At 42.6% G+C, this 19,972-nt stretch overlaps 1 protein-coding gene across 2 annotated transcripts in view; it reads left to right on the plus strand.

Moving 5' to 3' along the window:
- The first annotated feature begins 502 nt into the window (after window positions 1-502).
- Window positions 503-19,972, plus strand: part of TLR5 (toll like receptor 5) — a 60,981-nt gene continuing 41,511 nt past the window's right edge. Inside the window, exons 1-2 of one of the 2 annotated variants that reach the window (XM_054997125.1) lie at window positions 503-772; window positions 14,355-18,317. In XM_054997125.1, the coding sequence (XP_054853100.1) occupies window positions 14,367-16,940 (2,574 nt within the window). In that variant the 5' untranslated portion in view covers window positions 503-772; window positions 14,355-14,366 and the 3' untranslated portion in view covers window positions 16,941-18,317. Of the gene's footprint in view, window positions 773-14,354; window positions 18,318-19,972 lie in introns of those variants that run through there. The other variant, XR_008598162.1, reaches the window with a different exon arrangement.

The following is a 19,972-nucleotide window of genomic DNA, read 5'->3' on the forward strand; positions in this document are numbered from 1 at the left end:
CACTTGCCATTCAAGTGTCATTTGTCACTTGTAGCTTGGCCCAAACTCTCCTTTGCCTCTGTAACTAGGGTTAGCCCTCCCAGTTGGCTTCACTCCGTGCGTTTCGGTCAGGATTACTGCTGGAAGTCCAGGTAGTGCTATCGTGGAGGCAGGTCCTACCGTTTAACTAAACTGGGGACTAGCCTCCTGTAAGAGAGACGCTGAAGCACATCTACGGGTACTGAGTCCCGCTCCCCGCACAGGAGCTTTTCAGGGGGACTTTGCGCTTCATTCCTCGACGACGTGCGGCCGTGAAGACTCCTCGCACCGCGAGCTCGCAGCCCTGAAGGTCGGAAGATTTTGGAGCGGAAGGACTTCGTTTGGTGCTTCAGTCCTCCCGCGGCCTCTTTCCGCAGCTGCGATTTACGCCCGGTGGAAGGCTCGGGTAGGGGAGAGGGGCGGGCCTTCTGCCTGGGGCAGTCTGAGGAGCGCGGTGCGTCCGAGACTGCGTGCGCTGGGAAGGCCAGGCGTGGATGGAGCGCGGCGGGCCGAGGCGGAAGGCGCCGTCTTTTGCCCCTTGGCGCTTGGGCCGAGCTGTTTGTCGGGGTAGTAAAGCCCTCCGTTGCCTTGCGCGGGGTGTGTGTGTGTGTGTTGGTCCAACTCTGGCTCCGGCAGGCTGAGGCGCGGGACGGGGGAAAGGCGCCTGGCTACAAGCTACCTTTGCAGGGGACCTGTCGTGTTCCCTACCGAGGACGCAGCTGTGTGCTCGCCTCCTCCCTGGCGCCCCCCGAAGGTATGTCGGTTGGGGTGTGTCGTGGGGTGCTGCCTGTTGGCGAGGTGAGCTTACAGCTTTGGGGTTTGCGGTTCCAGTTTCGATACGGTGGTTGTGCATGCATTCTCTTTATGCTATAGAGCTCCTCTTGGGGCCATGGCCTCGTCCTTTAACTTTCTCACGCTGCTGTTCGGGAGAAAAGTTAGGAAGACCAAACGAAATTGCCATTTACTCACGGTTAGGTGGCGTCAGAGCAGTGCAGGTCATCGTAACACCAACTGATGCGCCTCTGTAGGGTTTATGTTGTTAAAAAAGAACGAATGAAGAAAATGGACAGAAATAAGTGCCATGGAGTATGGACATAATTTTAGGTAGGTAGCTGTGTTGGTCTGCAGTAGATCAGCAGGATTTGAGTCCAGTGGAACATTAGAGACCAATAAGATTTTCAGGGTGTAACCTTTTGAAGGTTAGAGCTCCCTTCTTCAGATACCAAAAAGAGTCCAGTAGCGCCTTTAAGACTAACCAACTTTACTGTAGCATAAGCTTTCGAGAATCACAGTTCTCTTCTCACAGTTCTCTAATTCTCAAAAGCTTATGCTACAGTAAAGTTGGTTAGTCTTAAAGGTGCTACTGGACTCTTTTCAATTTTGCTACTACAGACTAACATGGCTAACTCCTCTGGATCTTCTTCAGATACCATCTGAAGACTCCCCTGAAGAAGGGAGCTCTGACTCTGGAAAGCTCATATCCTGAAAATCTTCTTGGTCTGTAATGTGCAAAAGACCTTTCTCTCATTGTCTGTTTTTTATCTGCCGCTAGGAGCCTGCTTGGTTCGAGGATGGGACTTCCTCAACACTTGACTCATAGCCCTTCTCTTTTTATAAATCAGTCTAAAATCAGTGTTGGTAAAGCCAGGGGGAAGCTCCTCTGAGATGATAAGGTATTATTTAGGAAACATTTTGCAAGAGAACAGTTGCATCCGTTTAAGCTGCATGTTTCCATCATACTAGGTTGCAGTTTGGCAGTTGCTAAATACCAGACTAGCCTGATCTCATCAGACCTTGGAAGACCACCAAAGAAGTCCAAAGTCATTACACAAAACCTTACAGGGTCCCCTGTGACTTAATGGCACTTTCCACCACCAAATACCATCTCCACTGGGATGCCATAGGGTTTTGCCCCTTTATATTACCCATCACCAAAGTGTATAAAGGCTCTATATCTGTACCTGATAACTTTAGCTAAGTCCTTAGTGCTGTGGCTTGCTTTACAACAAATTTTTCCATAAAGCTTTGATAATAAAACTGTCTTCTTGAGACTACATGATGGCTCCTACCCAGAGGTGGCAATTGTGAGTTACAGTTCACATTGGTATCCCAGTCCACCATCTAGGAATCACTGGCCTTTGTAGACTTCAGGCTTCTCTAATTCTGAGAGGGGGGTATATTCTCATTTGACTGCTCCTTTATTATCAATTATTCTTAGACCTATCATATATTCTCTTTAATTTGAGAGCATGATAATGCTGTGTGAAGTCAGTAATGAGTGAAGATAACATTGCTTTAGCCAAACATTCCCTTTCTCTCTCTACTTGCCATGAATAGAAAACCTGCTGTAGTTGTTCTCATTGCAGCATTATTTTGAGAGGTTTTGTGTTGTTTAGTTGTGATAAGTACCTGTTGGAGAATGCATTACCAGTTCCTCTATTCACATTTTGTTTAGCAAAAGATATCTAATTGTAAGTAGGAACGTGAGTTAGCCTGGTCTGCCACACAATTCTTCAACTGTTTAGAAGAATTTTGCGATAGTGTACAAAATTACAGATGTACTACCTTTTTATTAGGACTAAGTAAAACATCACCTCAATTAATAAGCAAAGTTTCAAATTCCCAAGGACTCTTCATCAGGCTATAATGTTCAATACCAAAAAGGATGATAGACTTTTCAGGGAATGATGAAAAAGTCTCCATCCCTTTCCCTTTTATGTAGAATGTCCAGCCTGATGAATAGTTTTGAAAGCTTGCTCACCTATTAGTGATATTTTGGTTAGTCCTAATAAAAACGCAGCTATTGTGTTTGGAAATTTTCTATGGACTAACATGGCTGCTTGACATCTTTGAAAAAATTGCAGGTGGTCCTTTTGGATGAACAGGGTAGGTTAATCAGTAAGAACAGAATAAATAATATAAGAGTACATGGTGTTTCCTTTTGTAATGTGTGTTGTTTTAGTTTTCAACGAGTCTGCCTTCCTGGTTTACTGTGACAAATTACAGTCTGCTGCAGTTGTGACCCGGCATGAAATAGATTATGATATTCGGAGAGGTCTGGCAGTGACTAACCAGGAAAGAAATGTTGTGGTTGTATCATCAATGAAAACATCAATTCAGTGTGTAGTGATGGTGCAAAAAGGCATGTTGTGTGCTAAGGATTGTTAGGAAGGGGGTTGAAAATAAAGTATAACACCCTTAAAGATCTGTGTCTACATTTAGGATACTATGTAAATTCTAGTCCCTCCATCTAAAAGGGGTATTGTAGAAAAGAAAGGTGCAGAAAAGGACCATTAAAAATTATCTAGGACTTGGAGCATCTTCTCCACAAATTAAGGCTCAAAGTACTTGGGATCAGAGAAAGAAACTGATAGAAGATCTGGGGCAGACAAAAATAAGTACTTCTTTGTACACAGCACATAATTAACTTACAGAATTCACTGCCATGAAATGAGGTGAATGCTTGGCCACTTGTTTATAGAGCTTTCTCAAGAAACTAGACAGATTTGTGGAGAAATAATAGCTATTGACTAGGATGTTTCAATGGAACTGCCATAAGATGAGGGAAAGGATAGTTTGGTTTGGGCTGTGCTTGTGAACAGAGAGATAACATTTCTGGAAATTTTGAATCCATGGTGGGGGAAAAAACCCTCCCCATTTTATTTGGGAAAAAATGGAAATTCAAAATATATGCAATACTTTACTATAAAACCTAAAGTTCTTTTACTGATAGAACAACATGAAATGCATCATTTATAGCTTAGTTACCATTAAAATTGTGCTATTTATTTATATTTATGGAATTTAAAAGTGTATGTATACACATACACACTTAGATACAGTAAGAAAAATTGCATGTGTACTCAATACTTGAGAAAGAGTTTCAAACTACTACATTCTATGCCACCATAGTGCACATATCTTTAATTATTGCCATCTGAAAGGTAAAGGGAAAAAAATGAAGATAGAGAAAACATTCTGAAGCACTTAAGATATTATTAAGAAGTATTAAGATATTATTTGAAGAGAAACTCCCTCAGAGTCATAGTAGGTAGAACTACTTGTGTAGCAGGACTAGGGATTTGCCCAAGGACTTGAAACCAAACAGAATCTCAAGAAGGAAAATTTATTAAGCCGGCTGGCTCAGATGTGATATCATATCACTTCAAAATCTCTGAGCCCCGAATAGAGAGAGTTCAGATGCTGAAACAGTCAAGCTTGCTTACATTACATAGCATGTGGTACATAGTTGATTACAAGTTTACAATATTTTAGCTTCATCATCAGAATCAATTGACCCAGACATGACTTTTCTTAATGCAGCATAAATCCAGACAAATTCTTTTAAATCATCAGTTTTATCTTTCAAGCAGTCTGTTCTGAGATACGCAGTGCTGTATACTTCTTCTTTTCTCAGGCTGCAAGTTACCTGTTCCAACAGTATCTAGCTGACTTGACAGCTATATTTTACTCTAAAGAAGGATTTTATTTAATCTTTCTAAATGTTAGTTAATCAGAACAATATTAGTTAATATTGTTAACTTATTAGTTAATAATCAATATAATATAAAACATTTTCCTTGAGGCTTACTACACTTGCATGTCTGGGTAGTAAACTAAACTTTATAATACTGAAAACATGGAAATCTTTAATATTTTACTAAACGCATTATATCATATTTATTGTTACTAAAATTATCTAAATTTTTTTAAAAAATTGAAAATGTTGTATGTATACAAGATAAGAGTTTTTTCTAGTGCTCTCCCAATTCACCCACTGAAAAAAATGAGAATGTCCTCAGAAAAAATGTAACCCCCCCTTTCCACCTAGAAAAAATGTAACACCCCCCCCCCCCCGCTTTCCATCTCTACTGGTGGAATCTGCTTGGCCATGAGAAGAAGCAGGGTGCTAGACTAGATTAACCTTACGTCTGATTCAGCAGGGCTTTTCTTCTTAAAATGTTTGTAAGTTGGAAGAAAGTTGGTTCTTTTTTCTTTCATTTTATTTGAATCTTGGGTGTGTCACAATCTGTCTGTCTCACCTATTTCACAAGAGCATTGTTTGCAAGTTAAAGTGAATTCAAGTATATCCTGCATCTATGTGCATACATCTGTAAGAGAGAGCCCACTTTACAAATGAAACTGGGGACCTGTCCCTGGGTGAATGTGGGGTATTGGTCACATGTCCCGCTGTACATGTATGGAACATAACATGAGAATTACTCAACGCACATAGAAAGAAAAATCAAGGGTACACTGTACACAAATTGTACATGTGTTCACTGAAAGTTGTGAAGAGGGCTACAGTTGTTATAGTTGGAAGTTACCTTAGCTTTGTGCTACAGTGTTAATGGTAGAAGGAATTAAAGTTTAAAATGAGAACCTGCTCAACAATATCAGAAATTGTGAATATAAGATAGACATGCTGAATTCAGCTGAAATCTTGCAGTCAATTTTTTAGCATGAGGTAAAATAGAAATTGCCAACTTTTAAAATATGATTGCTTTGAAATTGGATTGGCTGCAGACCCTTCTATTCTTTTATACTGTTATTGCTTAAGCTTGTATTTCTGCAGTTTTTAAGATTAAAGTAGCCTAATCTTCTTTCTTAAAGCTAAATTCATTACCCACATGAAAGTTTAAGGTAATATTTAGAAAAGGGTATCTATAGTATTTTCACATCTGCTTCCATTAAAGTATAAAGAAAAAATCTGGATTCCATTAATGTTTAAGCAAAACAGAGATATATCTTAACTGGTTTTTCAACATATTACAAAGAGGTAACATCCTTGTAGTTGATAGAGGGGAAGTACAACTTGGTTTATTTTGGGTATTCCCATATGACATACTTACAATAAACTTCCTGGTATTGTTAAACATCCTTATATAAAGAGCATTTTTTTCCTGAAGAGTGACCCTCCACCTTATAAAGTAAGCTACTTTGTGAGTTCCATGTATCTCTGTGTGTTGAGTTTGGCCCACTGACCTTTGCATTATTTGATTCGATCAGAGCTGTGCATACTTGGAGCTAAAAATGAAATTCTGCATCCATGTAATTAAATTCTCTGTTAAGAAATGCTCAGTTCTACAATCAGTACAGAATTATTTGTATAATCTCTTCTTTTTCATAATTATTCTTTTGATGTTAGGGATGGAGAGGGCCAGGCTTTAGAGAACCCCTGCACCTAACCATTGACTGGCCTCTGAGATTTCAGCAAGAGTTGCCAGCTCAAGTATATCTTCTCAACTGTAAAATGCTCTAATCCTGGATCAGACATAAGGTCACTTTCTCATCTTAAATCCTCCTCACCCAGCTTTGTTCCTATGAGTCTCTCTACGTGAGACATCTTACACAGGGATGCTCAAGTGTAGGGAGACGCAGTGTTAGCTGGGAAGTGTAGTTTTAAAAGACAGAACTGGTGGAGAGTGCCCCTTTTGTTAATTTCATCTTTGCTTCATCTAAAGTGGGTGAAATTGACAGAGCCTTTGGGGAGGCAAAGATGAAATTAACAACCCCTCTGAGGAGCAGTCTCCACCAGTTCTGCCTTTTTAAACTATGCTTCCTAGCTAACATTGCATCTCCGTACACTTGAATGGCCCTGTGTAAGATGTCTCATGTTAGTGCATATGAGATTGATTTCTAAAGATCACATGCAATGCTTTTTGCTTTTCAGTCCCTCTCCTGCAGTGTGCACTTGACAATAAAGGGAGTTATTTAAATGCACTTGTGACACAGCAGGCTGGGGCCCAGGGAAGCTCTCTGTAGGCTGCCACTACTCTGGTACAGGTTTCCTCGGAAGGGCCCAGAGCACCCAACCGATCCCTTTGTTTACTCTTTTCCAGTAGGTTTTATTTATTACGTGACCGAATGAGGCGTGAGGACCCAGACAGAATAATAAAGAACTTTATTAAAAGGTTTAGTAAACTGGTGTTGAAACTTTGTAGATTAAAGAGAATAGTAAAGGTTGGTGAACAAACAAATTAAAACACTCTAACGCATCTAACTAGACTGTTCTTAACTGTCTCCTGGTGACTGGCTTCAAACTATCTCATCCTTTCTGAATGAGGAATCCCTCCATCTGCAGCAGCCTCTCCTCAGCTCTGCTCCCTAGGAGTGAACACCCTCCACCTGTGGTGAGGCCTTTTATCCCTTCTCTCAGGCACCCCCCCCTACTTTTCTATTGGTGCAATTTCCCCCTCCAGATCCCCTCTTACCCAATCACAGTGTCCAAAGGAAACTTAGGGAATGTAGGCCCTGCAATCCTTTTAGTGCAGGCTTCCCCAGAGCCACAGGGCCTCACTAGGCCCAGGCTCATAAGAACTTGTTTTATAGACGGGTGGTCAGAAGGAAGCTGCCTGGTTTAGATTTGACATTGGTACTGTAATATCCACAATATTTTCTAACCCTTTCCCTCTGTGACAGAGTACAAACTTTTAACACTGGCTTTGAAAATATTAGTGCTGGTGTCTTAGAATAATTTCTCTTGCACTTTCTATTATATGGAAAATGTTTCTAGAGTCTTTCCTTGTAAGTGACTGCATTTATTTTCTTCCACTATCCTCTGAATTCCACTGGTGGTATGCTTTTTGCTCCCCTTTCATTGTCCCAGTTTCTTTCAATTTGGTTCCATTTGTGGCTTCTGTTCTCAGCGGTGGGGGTCTGTAAGGCTAGAATGTTTCCTTTTTTTATTCGATTCTTAGCTAGCTTATCATTTCTACTTATAAAGAAAAAGTTCTTTCCTCACTTTTAACAATTATGCAATCCACCTTTTAAAAAATATTTGCACTACCATATGGTAAGAGATGGACTTTAGACGCTGGTTAGTACAGAGGAAAGGCTAATTTAGACAATTAAAAAGAGCATGTTAAGTTAAACTGGATTTATTTGGGTGAGTTCATGGGGCAATAAGGGCTGCTTCCACAGGGCTGACCTTCTTCTGGAAAACAGCATCTTCACATGCAAAATCACGCGAGAAGACGCTGTTATCGCGCGAAAAGACGCTGTCTTCTGCGATAACAGCATCTTCTCGCGTGATTTCACGCGTGAAGACGCTGTTTTCTGGAAGAAGGTAAGCCGTGTGGAAACGGCTAAGATCTGATGATAAGAAATCCCCCTTTCCTTTATGGTGATTGCTACAGTGAGAGGCTCCACTCAGAATGCTGGCCTGTGGCTGTGAGTTGAACCTTGAGCTGCGCCATTGGCAGTCAGCCATGCTAGGACAGGTATACAGGCTGGAAGTGCTCCCCTCTCTGAAGAATATCCTGTTGCTTCCCCTCCCCCCAAGCAGAAACTTGTTCCAACCACTAGATCAGGGTGACCAACTATAGCCTTCTAATTTATAATTATAGTTACACTATACCTGTTAAGTGTATTGCTGATGAATTGGCTCAGGATGGATAGTTAAAATTATCTAATCTGTATTCTTCCCTTCTTCCAGGAAGCTCAAGGCAGTATGTGTAGTTCTGTCTTCCTCTAGTTTATTCTCACAACCTTCATGTAAGGTGAGTTTGGTAGAATGATAGTGACTGGCCCAAGGAGTTATTGGTGATTTCAGTTTCATAAAACACAGGCTTGTTTCTCTCCTTCTATTATTTTAATGATTTATGCAAATTTTAATCTGGATTTGGGGGATGAGGTAAAATTTTGTTCAAGGTCAATGTTTTCAACGAATTTGAAAATCAGATCCCTTCCCAGGATCTGTGGGAATGGCATGGCAGGTGGAGCTTCATTTTGTGGGCATCCCTTTATAAGAGAATTCATCTATGCCAGGAACAGCCTAAAAGATTGCTATATTAATCATCAATACATTTTTTTGCCCTTTGGAATGTGTAGGGAATTTCTGTATTTGATTTAAGAGAAGTCTTGGCTAAATCCAACAGCTTTTTAAAATAAAGAGAACTGCATCACACATCTGCTTGCCAGCCTCACTAAAAACAATCCGGTTTGTGTTGGAAGAAATGTTGAAGATCATGTGCATCCATTTTTCTACATCTGCCTATACGAGCGATGGCGAACCTATGGCTCGCATGCCACAGCTGGCACGCAGAGCCCTCTCTGTGGGCACGCGAGCCAAGTCGCCGGAACACTAGTTCCAGGGCTCATTTGGAGGGGGAACGCCTGGAACGGCGTTCTGAGTAGAGATCACATGGGTTTTGGCCCTGCCCACGTGATTCCTTTTCCTCAACGCTGCCTCCCTGCTGCCTGTCTCTTTAGCAGCAGGAACTGGAGGCAGCAGCCGGGCTGCTCGGGCTGGCTTTCTAAAGAAGAGTAAGCTGCTTTGATTTAACTTGCTTTACTTCCAGTCGTGGCTCTTGAGTGAGTGAGTGAGAGAGAGAGGGGGAGAGAGTGCTTGCAAGCTGCTGGTCTAAAGAAGGGCAAACTGCTTTGATTTTACTTGCTTTACTTTCAGCCGTGGCTCTTGAGTGAGTGAGAGAGAGAGGGGGAGAGGGAGAGTGCTTGTAAGCTGCTGGTCTAAAGAAGGGCAAACTGCTTTGATTTAACTTGCTTTACTTTCAGTTGTGGCTCTTGAGTGAGTGAGAGAGAGAGAGAGAGAGAGAGAGAGAGAGAGTGCTTGCAAGCAGAGCTGCTGGTCTAAAGAAGGGCAAACTGCTTTGATTTAACTTGCTTTACTTTCAGTCGTGCCTCTTGAGTGAGTGAGAGGGAGAGAGAGAGGGAGTGCTTGCAAGCTGCTGGTCTAAAGAAGGGCAAACTGCTTTGATTTAACTTGCTTTACTTTCAGTCGTGGCTCTTGAGTGAGTGAGAGAGAGTGAGTGCTTGCAAGCTGCTGGTCTAAAGAAGGGCAAACTGCTTTGATTTAACGTGCTTTACTTTCAGTCGTGGCTCCTGAGTGAGTGTGTGTGTGTGAGAGAGAGATGTTAATTAGTTGGGACAACTGTATGAGTTGTTTTTTCTTAACTAAAACCTTAGTATTCAGGTTTAATTGCAGTGCTGGCACTTTGAAATAAATAAGTTGGTTTTGCGTTGCAGTTTGGGCACTCGGGCTCAAAAAGGTTCACCATCACTGGCCTATACAAAGGTCATTTTAACACTGGCCATGATTGAGAAAAGGGGAATTGTTGTGAGATTCTATGCATGCCTACTACTATTTATCGTTGTAGCAATAGTGTAAATGGACCTGTCCTTTTGTTAGGGTCATTGTCTGAAAGGTGCTTGGGCTGAGGATGCTTTGATACATAACTCAGTCATGGATTATTTTAGGCTTGGTTCTCAGTCTGTGGAATAAAAGTGATAGTAGATGAACATGTACCTTCCTTGTGTTGCTGGGTGGGTTCTGCTGGGATTCTCTGGTTCTGTTGGGCTTTGGTAGTTCTTTTGGGCAGGCTGGTTGCTCTTTGTGAGTTGACTTGGCTTCTGTTCCCTGGAGATTTGAAAATAGTGTTTAGCAGGGGTCATTTCATAGAAAAGGAGCTGCAGGAACTCATTAGCCTGACTCATTAGCCTGACTCATTAGCATATGCCACGCCCCTTGACCAGCCCGAAATGGCTGGGATTCAGCTGCTGCCAGAGGGGGGAGTGTTCCCCCACCTGGCAGTGGCCTGATCAGGGCCGTTTTGGCCCCAATCCAGGTCGAAAGTGACCCAAAATGGCTCAAAAGGGCATGTTTTGGCCTAGATCAGGCCCAAAACAGCCCAGATCATGTCGGTGCCAGGCAGAGGAGAGGTTCCCCGCCAGGCACCGACCCAATCCTGGCGGTTTTGGCCCTGATCCCGGCCGAAACGGGCCGAAGCGGTTCAAATGTCCAAAAATGGCCATATGGGGCCCGTTTGGGCCTGGATCAGGGCTGAAACAGCCTGGACCAAGTCAGTGCCACACAGGGGAGGGTCCCCTCACCTGGCACCAACCCGATCCCAGCCATTCCGGCCCCGATCCCAGTGGAAAAACTGCAATTTGGGGCCCAGATTGGGGCTGAAATGGCCAGAACCAGGTTAGTGCCAGGCAGGGGAGGCTTTCTCCACCCGGCACCGACCCAATCACAACGGTTTTGCCTGATCCAGGCCAAAAATGGCCATTTTGGGCCCATTTCGGCCCGGACTGGGGCCTAAACGGCTGGGACCGGGTGGCACCAACCCGATCCAGACGGTTTCAGCCCCAATCCTGGCCAAAACAGGCCAAAATGGCCATTTTGGGCCCATTTGGGCTGGAGTTGGGTCCAAAACAGCCTGGACTGGGTTGGTGCCAGGCGAGGAGGCTTCCCCCCTCCTGGCACCGACCTGATCCAGACGGTTTCGGCCCCGATCCAAGCCAAAACTGCCCCCAAATGGCCTTTCTTGGCCCGTTTTGGCCAGGATCGAGGCCTAAATGGCCCGGCTCGGGTCACTGTCGGGCAGGGGAGGCTTACCCCTCCCAGCACCAACCTGATCCAGAGGGATTGGGCCCCGATCCGGGCTGAAATGGGCCCAAAATGGCCCAAACCAACCACCTTGGCTTAACTTGGCTTCTAACCTGTTGACTTACCCAATCCAGATGGTTTTGGTCCCTATCTATGCCGTTTTGGCTGCGAGCCAGGCCAAAATTGGCCCCAAATGGCCAAAATTTGCCATTTTGGGCCCATTTTGGCCCGGATCAGGGTCTAAACGGCTGGGATCGGTTTGGTGCCAGGCAGGGGAGTGTTCCCCCACCTGGTATCGACCCGATCCAGGCCGTTTCGTCCACAATCCGGGCCGTTTTGGCCTCAATCGAGGCCTAAATGGCCCAACATTTTTCAAAATCAAGTGGGCGGGGACACCTGACTGTTGGGGGAACTACCGGAACGGCATTCCATTGTGTTCCCCCTCCAAATGAGCCCTGGTGTTTAGGCAGGCTTGGGCCCAGTCTCCCCAAGTGTTGGTGCCACAAAACTGGAGTGGGGAGATCTTTCATGCCATGCTGGGAACAGGAGTTTCTGTGTGCTCTAAAGTTTAGTGCAACAGACAGGACTTCCCTGGGAGATCTTCTGATATTTGTGGGAAAATGAAATGTGATTTGTTTAGTCCAGTCTTCAACTTCACCCCCTAGTCTATAGAAATCTCATTGCTACTGAAATCAGTACTGCTTTAAAAGTTATTAAAGTTTCTAGTAATTAAGAAAAATAAATAAATTGTTCAGCAGAAATCTGTTGGCAGCCTTTATGCACACTATAAGTTAGTTATTTGATATCAGTAATTCATGAAATTGGCTGGTTTGTTAATTACTGTCCTAAGTTCCAGGTTTCTTTTTTTTCTGTATGAAATGAAATGGATTTATAGAGTGGCTTGCAGGGATTAGGATCTACAGCAGTTCGTATTTAGATTTAAAGATAATTATGCTGAAGGGCACAAAAGTTCTTTTGGTTTCCAGCCAATGATTTCAGCTGTAATTGTAATAAATTTTGTTAAAAAGAAGTGATAGCTTTGGCACTGGCAACCCATTCTGTTCAATATAGAATACAGCATGCTCTTTCCATATTTATAAACCTGGTATGGAACCATTTCTGCTTGCATTCATCCTGTTACTGAATTCTGTTTCAGAGGGAAAGGCAGTTCCCATTGGCAAAGCCTTTAAATACTATACTTGCACCCTTGGATGCACTCATGGAAGAACAACTCCCACTCCAGGTTCATAAAATGTGGAAAGTATTGAAGATATATCTTCAGAAAATGTTTTGTACTGAAGAGTTGCCCTTTTAAGTTGCATATTTGAAGGTGGCAACGCTCTGTGTAGAGGACTGCTCACATAAAGCCATTATTGTCATTTCTCAGGTTTCTCCAGGCCAGGGATGTTCCTTAAAAACTTCTTTATTAACTTCTGCTTAAAGCTTAATGTGTGGCCATAGAAGATTGTTTCATTGCAGGTACTTCTACACTCATCTCTCTTTTTTTTTCTTCCTGAGGTATTGACATGGTTACAAACCAACATGGCAGCAGGAGGACAAAGCCTAGGAAAACAGGGACAAACAATTGTTTGGAAGGAATTTCACTAGATTCTCAGGAATTAATGACTCAGCTAACAGTGTCAATGTTGTTGTTTTTAACATTCAGTTTATATACTGCCCTTCAAGAAAACTTAACACCCGCTCAGAGCGGTTTATGTTATTATTATCCTAACAAGGTAGTAAAAATTTTAAAATTACTTTTAGAACTTAAGTATTTGTATGTGCACCAGCACTGATGTACATATGTGTCATTGTGTGAAAGGGAATCAGTGCCCTTTTATGAAAAATTAGTCTCTTCCTTGGAGCATCACTGGCAGGGCTGATTGGTGTTCTAAGAAGGGGGGGCATCATGAGCACCTGGTACAACTAAAATTACAGGGGCAAGAGGCATACAGATTTTATTGAAGGAAAATAACCAGCTCAGGTGCATATTAGTTCCTTCTGGGTTAGGGTTCTGGCTTTGCCTGCAAGTGGGTTATTTCCATTCACATCCCAGCCCCATGAATGTTAGAAACATAAGAGTTGGAAGGTCATCTAGTGCAATCCCCTTCACAATGCAGGAAATTCACAGCTACCTCCCCACCCTCACTTTCTCCAGTGATTCCTGCTTTGTGCTCAGAGGAAGGCAAAAACCCACAAGGATCCCTGGCCAATAAAGCCTGGAGGAAAATTCCTTCCTGACCCCAAAGTGGTGATTGGCATTACCCTAAGTATGTAAGAAGGGGCTGTGAGAGCCTTGTTCTAGCTTCATCCCCTCCCTCTCTGTTCTTTCTTAGCTGGAGCTAAACACAGGCACTAAACGAACTAGTGCACTTGTATTGCCTTTTTATTTTATTTGAATATGCTGGAGAGGGTTGATAATGTTCAATTGTCATAGGGCTAATACAGCATTTTATAGTACTGCTCTTGGTCATCTAGAAATACGCAGATGGCTTTTGGCCATATATATACGCAGATCATCATTACTAATCTGGATTTTGGTCTCTATTTATTTTTCATTTGAATTATGCAATTTCTCCAAGTAACATGGGACCGTGTATATGGGATCTTTACTATAAACTTGTGTAATAGGTTACATTGAGAGGTAGTGATTGGGGCACTCAGAGTTTTGTGACTGAGTGGGAATAATTCATAGTTGCTATTAGATATAATGGCTGAATTAAACCTCTATGTTAGGGCAGTACACCTTTGATTACACCTTTGACTCGGTACACCTTTGACCCTGCAGACAAGCAAAAGACAGTCATAGCCCATATATTTTGCTTGTTAGTTGTCAGAGATATGTAAGTAGTTGTTGACAACAAGATAGGCTCTAGCAAAACCTTGGTCTGTTTCAGCAAACCAAATGCCTGTATTTAACCCAAGTCTCCCCATAACAGTGTGTAAAGTTGAAGAGCCATTTTAATCATTTTTTTCCTTTCTCCAGGGTAAAGGCACAATGCTACATCACCTGACATTTCTCACTGGAATGTTGCTTGTATGCAGAGAGATACTTGCAGTTCCCTGGTGTTCAGTAGAAGGAAGTATTGCATACTATGACATGTGCAACTTCACTCAAGTTCCTCCTGTGCCTGAAGACATTGTTACACTTTCTCTAAACTTCAATTCCATCCAGAAAGTAAATGCCAAGTCCTTCCCATTACTGGAGGAATTGCAGAACTTGTTACTGGGAACACAGTTGGTTTCTCCGGTAACCATAGGAAAAGAGGCTTTTAGAAACTTGCCAAAACTTCAGCTACTGGACTTAGGTGGCAATAAAGTTGTTCATCTGGATCCAGATGCATTTGTGGGCCTACTGAACTTGCATACACTTAAACTGTATTATAATGAACTTACAGAGTCTATTCTGGAAGGAGATTACTTTCGAGATCTGGTCTCTTTGGAATATCTGGATCTTGATTTTAATAAGATCACTCGGCTTCATCCTCACCCTTTATTTTACAACATGACATACTTGAAGATTCTGAACTTGAAGTTAAACCGTATTGAAACCATATGTGAAGGAGATCTTGATAGCTTTCAAGGAAAGGATTTCAAACTGTTAAAACTTAATTCTAATCACTTGTATAGCAGAAATTTAGTGGACTGGACAAGTTGTGGGAATCCTTTCAAGAATATTAACATTGAAACATTGGACATTGGTAATAATGGTTGGAATATAGCTATAGCACAGCAGTTCTTTAAGGCTATTCAGGGAGTACCAATTCCATTTTTGAAGCTGTCTTCTCACACCATGGGAGCTTCATTTGGCTTTAGAAACTCCAAGGATCCTGACAGTAGTACATTTATTAGTCTTGCCACAAGTGGCCTTCGCTTACTCGATATTTCAAATGGCTATATTTTTTCTCTTAATTCATATGTATTTCAGTATCTTCACACTCTCGAGTTGCTTGATCTTAACAACAATAAAATAAATCAGATTCAGGACGCAGCATTTTTTGGGCTCAGGAGCCTGAAACATCTAAATCTGTCCCATAATCTACTAGGAGAACTCTTGGATTACACTTTCAAAGGACTTGATAATGTAATTGATATAGATTTGAAACACAATCATATTGGGACAATTGATCGGGCTCCATTCAAATACTTGCTAAAACTTCAGACACTGGACCTCCGTGATAATGCCCTAAAAGCAATAGATTTACTTCCTCCAAACCTCTTGTTTGTTCTACTAAGTAGCAACCGGCTGGGGTCTAAAATAAAGGCTATAAATGCTACCTTCCTTGACCTGGGAGAAAACAGGTTGGAAGATCTGGGTTACCTCTATGTAATTCTCCAATTTCTGTTTCTGCAGTATGCAATTTTAAGATATAATCGTTTATCTTATTGCTACAAATATAATAATATACCTGAAAACAATCAATTAATCTACTTGGATCTGGGCAACAATATGTTAAGGCTTGTATGGGAAAGCAAGTCCTGTTTGGATGTATTCAAGGCACTTTCCAAGCTTGAAGTCCTCCATCTCAATCATAACTATCTGAGTTTTCTTCCAGAGGGCATCTTTAGTGGACTGGTATCACTGAAGAGGCTTAACTTGGCTTCTAACATGTTGACTTACATCTCTCATGGTGCCTTCCCTAAAACCTTGAGGAAACTTGAGTTATCATCAAACCAGCTGCTTTATCCAGATCCTGAGCTCTTTGCCACTCTTGACTATTTGGACCTCACCTTTAACAGATATTACTGTGACTGCCCTTTAAGTAGTCTGATTGTGTGGCTAAACCAAACCAATGTCTCTATAGCTGGATCACAAAATGAAATGTTTTGTTTTGGACCCCCTTTTCTAGCTGGTGTGTCCCTTTATGAACTCTCTGTAGGTAACTGTGATGAAGAGAATATGTTAGAAGCTCTACAGTTCACACTCTTTATCTTTACCTGTGTTACTGTGACAGTGTTCATGGTGGTGGTGGTGGTGTATACTCGCTTTAGAGGGACTTTTTTTGTGTGGTATAAGACTATAACAAGAGCAGTCTTGAATGATCCCCAGCCACAGCTGGATGGAAAGATGCATAGATATGACGCCTACCTATGCTATAGCAGCACAGACTTTGAGTGGGTCCAGAAATCTTTGATAAAGCACCTTGATAACCAGTACTCTGACAAAAACAGATTTACTCTCTGTTTTGAAGACAGAGATTTCCTACCAGGGGAAGATCATATAGACAACATTCGTGATGCCATTTGGAATAGTAAAAAGACCATTTGTGTTGTGACAAAGCAGTTTCTCAAAGATGGCTGGTGTGTAGAAGCTTTTAATTTTGCTCAGAGTAGATATTTTTCTGATCTGAAGGATGTCCTCATTATGGTGGTAGCTGGATCGCTTTCTCAGTATCAGCTACTAAAATACCAGCCAATTAGAGTCTTTATGCAAAGAGGTTATTACCTGAGATGGCCTGAAGATCACCAAGATGTGGAATGGTTTTTAAACACACTCTCACACCAAATATTGAAAGAAAAGACAGTTAAGAAATCCAGGACCCTGGAACTGTGGACTATAACTGGCTCTTAATTGGATAGTTGGTTAATTTAGCTATGCCAATTACTCTTCTTCAAAGAAAGTGCTAGGTTCTTCCAACACAATGGGTTGGAACCAGTGATCTGATCCGTTGGCAGATGGCAGGTGGGCATTTTTACCATTCCCTCCCTAATTCACATCAGCCTGGAATGATGATTTCTGGGGTTATGGGAACTATGTGGATTAACAACCTCATGAGTCGTGGGGCTGCAGTTAGAAGTGGGTGAAATCACCCCATCCTCCCTCTACCACAAGTGCAGCTCTAACAAAGCTAGGAGAAGGAAGGAAATTTTTACCACTTCCCCTCTTTACTGCAGTCCCTGTGATCTACATGAATCACACCACCCCAAGGAATCAACTTTCCCAGGGCTGGAAGGGACTGCTGGCAGGAGAGGAACATAGTGAAGTGCTGTGTTTCTTCTGCTTAGGACTCCATTGGATTCTACCCATTGAGCACAAGTCTCTACATAAGCAAGGCAAACCCTGAATTGAAATAGCTATGTGAGCACTTCAGTGATCTTTAGTTCTCCTTCTTCACTGCCAAGTGCAAGTCTATATGTCCAGCTCCTGCTTGATGAAAGTGGTTTCAGTCAGCCTGAAGAAATTTGGGTGGGGGAACCTTAGGAGTGTGCTTCATAATAGGGCTTCTGCCTTTTTATGAGTCTGATGAGTATAAGCTCTTGTTTTAAAGATTAATGATCACTGTATTCTTAGTTAACAAGCAATTCAATTCCTTTCCATATACACTTGAAAATATGTTACAAATGCTATAACCTATTTCTAGCCTTTGTCGTTTCAGAAAGTTTACTTATCCCATGTTTCAATGTACCCTTTATAGTGTTCATCATAGCTGGTGTCCTCTGCTCATGGTCTTCTCAATGTAAATTTTATTATGTTTTAAAAAAAACCTTTCTATAGTTGGCATGGATTTTTTATTTACTGTGAGACTATTAAATACAACAGTTATCTTCTATGTCTATTTTGGGCAACTGTGGTAACAGTTGTATGTAAACTACCTCAAAGGCTTAGCTGGATCAACATCTTGGTAGGTTAAACTAAGTTTTGTACCTTCTACTGATTTTTGTATATTGACTTGGGATCGTACCTACATTTCTGCTGGTGGAAGAGGGGGGTGGGGCCCCTCTCAATCCCTGAAAAGGCTGAGGGATGTTCAAATGGCTGCTGGTTCATTGGTCACAAGGAGGAATTGAACAGTTTAGCTGTTTCTTGTGTTGCTTTTTTCATATTCAAGCAGTATGATGCAACTGGCAGTATTCCATGCATTTGCCAAGGGGAGCACCAGTCCCCCTCTCCCTCCAAAGACCACTCATTGCTGCTTATTGTTTGGCAGCCAATCATTCAAATAAACAGAGCATAAGAGTCCATGAGGACCAATAAAATATTTTTTTAAAAAAACATTTTTAGCACTTGCTTAAGTCTGTGTTGTTGAGGTTATTTCACATACTAATCCTGCCTAATCTTGTGTGAGTTTTAGACTCCCCCTGTGATATTTAATTCCCTGTCTCAACCATCCATGAACCTGAGGAAAATCTGCCATGCAGCCCCAAAGCTGTCTGGCAGCTGTTTGGGGTGGATGATGGTGAGCTGAACAGATCCAATGCTTGACTGCTGCAACTGTCTCCACATGGGATAGGGGCTGCAGTAAAAAAAAGAACTGGATGATAGCAGCACCACGTTGAAACAGGGTGACTGTTCACCAGACTCCAGTGCCTCATTGGACTATGTCCAAAACAAAACAAGGATCTCCACTATGTTGGTGACAGAAGGACTGCCTGTAAAGGAAATATCCAGGCAGCTTTGTTAGCTCAGTAGCACCAGATTATTGCGTATGTACCTGAATGAACTGAAGCGTGTTTGATTCAGAGCACAATTCTGAAAGTGATGTTGAATTCTGAAAGTTGCACAGAGTGAAATTCTTCATTTATGATTTTAAATGTGAAAATCAGAGTTGCATGTTGTGCAACTTATAGCATAAACCTATGGTTCATGTTGTGTACCTATAATTGGTATTGAATCCTGTGCAAATTATCACTACTTTAAAAAGAAAGTTTATTCCTAGCATCAGGGTACCCATGTAGACTAATAGCCTTTCAGGTTGGGAGGTTGAATGGGGAGGGGGAATGCACATAGGAATGCATACAAGATCCCTGATGTTTGTGTCTGTAGATCATTGAATCCAAGGGTGTAACCAAGGAGGTTGGAACAATATCAACAAAAAATAAAATTGTGGAAAATAACAAAATATGAAGTGAAAACCCCAGTATAAAGAATCCAATATAGAAACCCCTAGCACAACATTAATTCCCTTTATGGATCACTTTAAGCTGGTTATTGAAACAAATGCTTCCAGGAGCCTAAAATCTGTAAAGACTACCAATTGTGTGTTAGACTCTTGCCCATCCTGGATACTTAAAGCATGTAAAGATCAATCTATGAGTCCCTAATCCTACTACATAATTATGTAAATAGATTCTGACGACTCACTGGGATTCCACAGCGCAGGAGAAGAGGGGAGTCGCTAGCGGGAGAAGAGGGGAGTCGCTCCATGGGCCAGTGGGGCTGGAACGAGTCGCTGCTGGGTGCAGGAGCTGGATCTGCTCCCCTCGCATGCTCCTCACCCGCAGCAACCCCAATCCGGGTGGCTACTGGGCAGAGGAGCTGGAGCCGCACCCCTCATGTGCTCACCACCTGCAGCGGCCCCAATCTGGGTGGCTGTCAGGCGGAGGAGCTGGAGCTGCCCCCCTTGAGCGATCCTCACCCACAGTGGCCCTGATCCGGGTGGCTGCTGGGTGGACAAGGTGGAGCTGCCCCCACTGTGCGCTGTCCTCCTGTAGCAGCCCCGATCTGGGTGGCTGCTGTATGGAGGAGCTGGACCTGTCCCCCTCACGTGCTCCCCACCCACGGCAGTCACTGCCAGGCGCAGGAGCCCATCAGGGCGCCTGGCACTGTCCCTCTCATTGCAGCACTGGGGAACGGGTAATGCCGTCAGCCCCCCCTCCTCCTTT

The sequence above is a fragment of the Eublepharis macularius genome, chromosome 1, assembly GCF_028583425.1.
Source record: "Eublepharis macularius isolate TG4126 chromosome 1, MPM_Emac_v1.0, whole genome shotgun sequence".
Taxonomy (NCBI): Eukaryota; Metazoa; Chordata; class Lepidosauria; order Squamata; family Eublepharidae; genus Eublepharis; species Eublepharis macularius.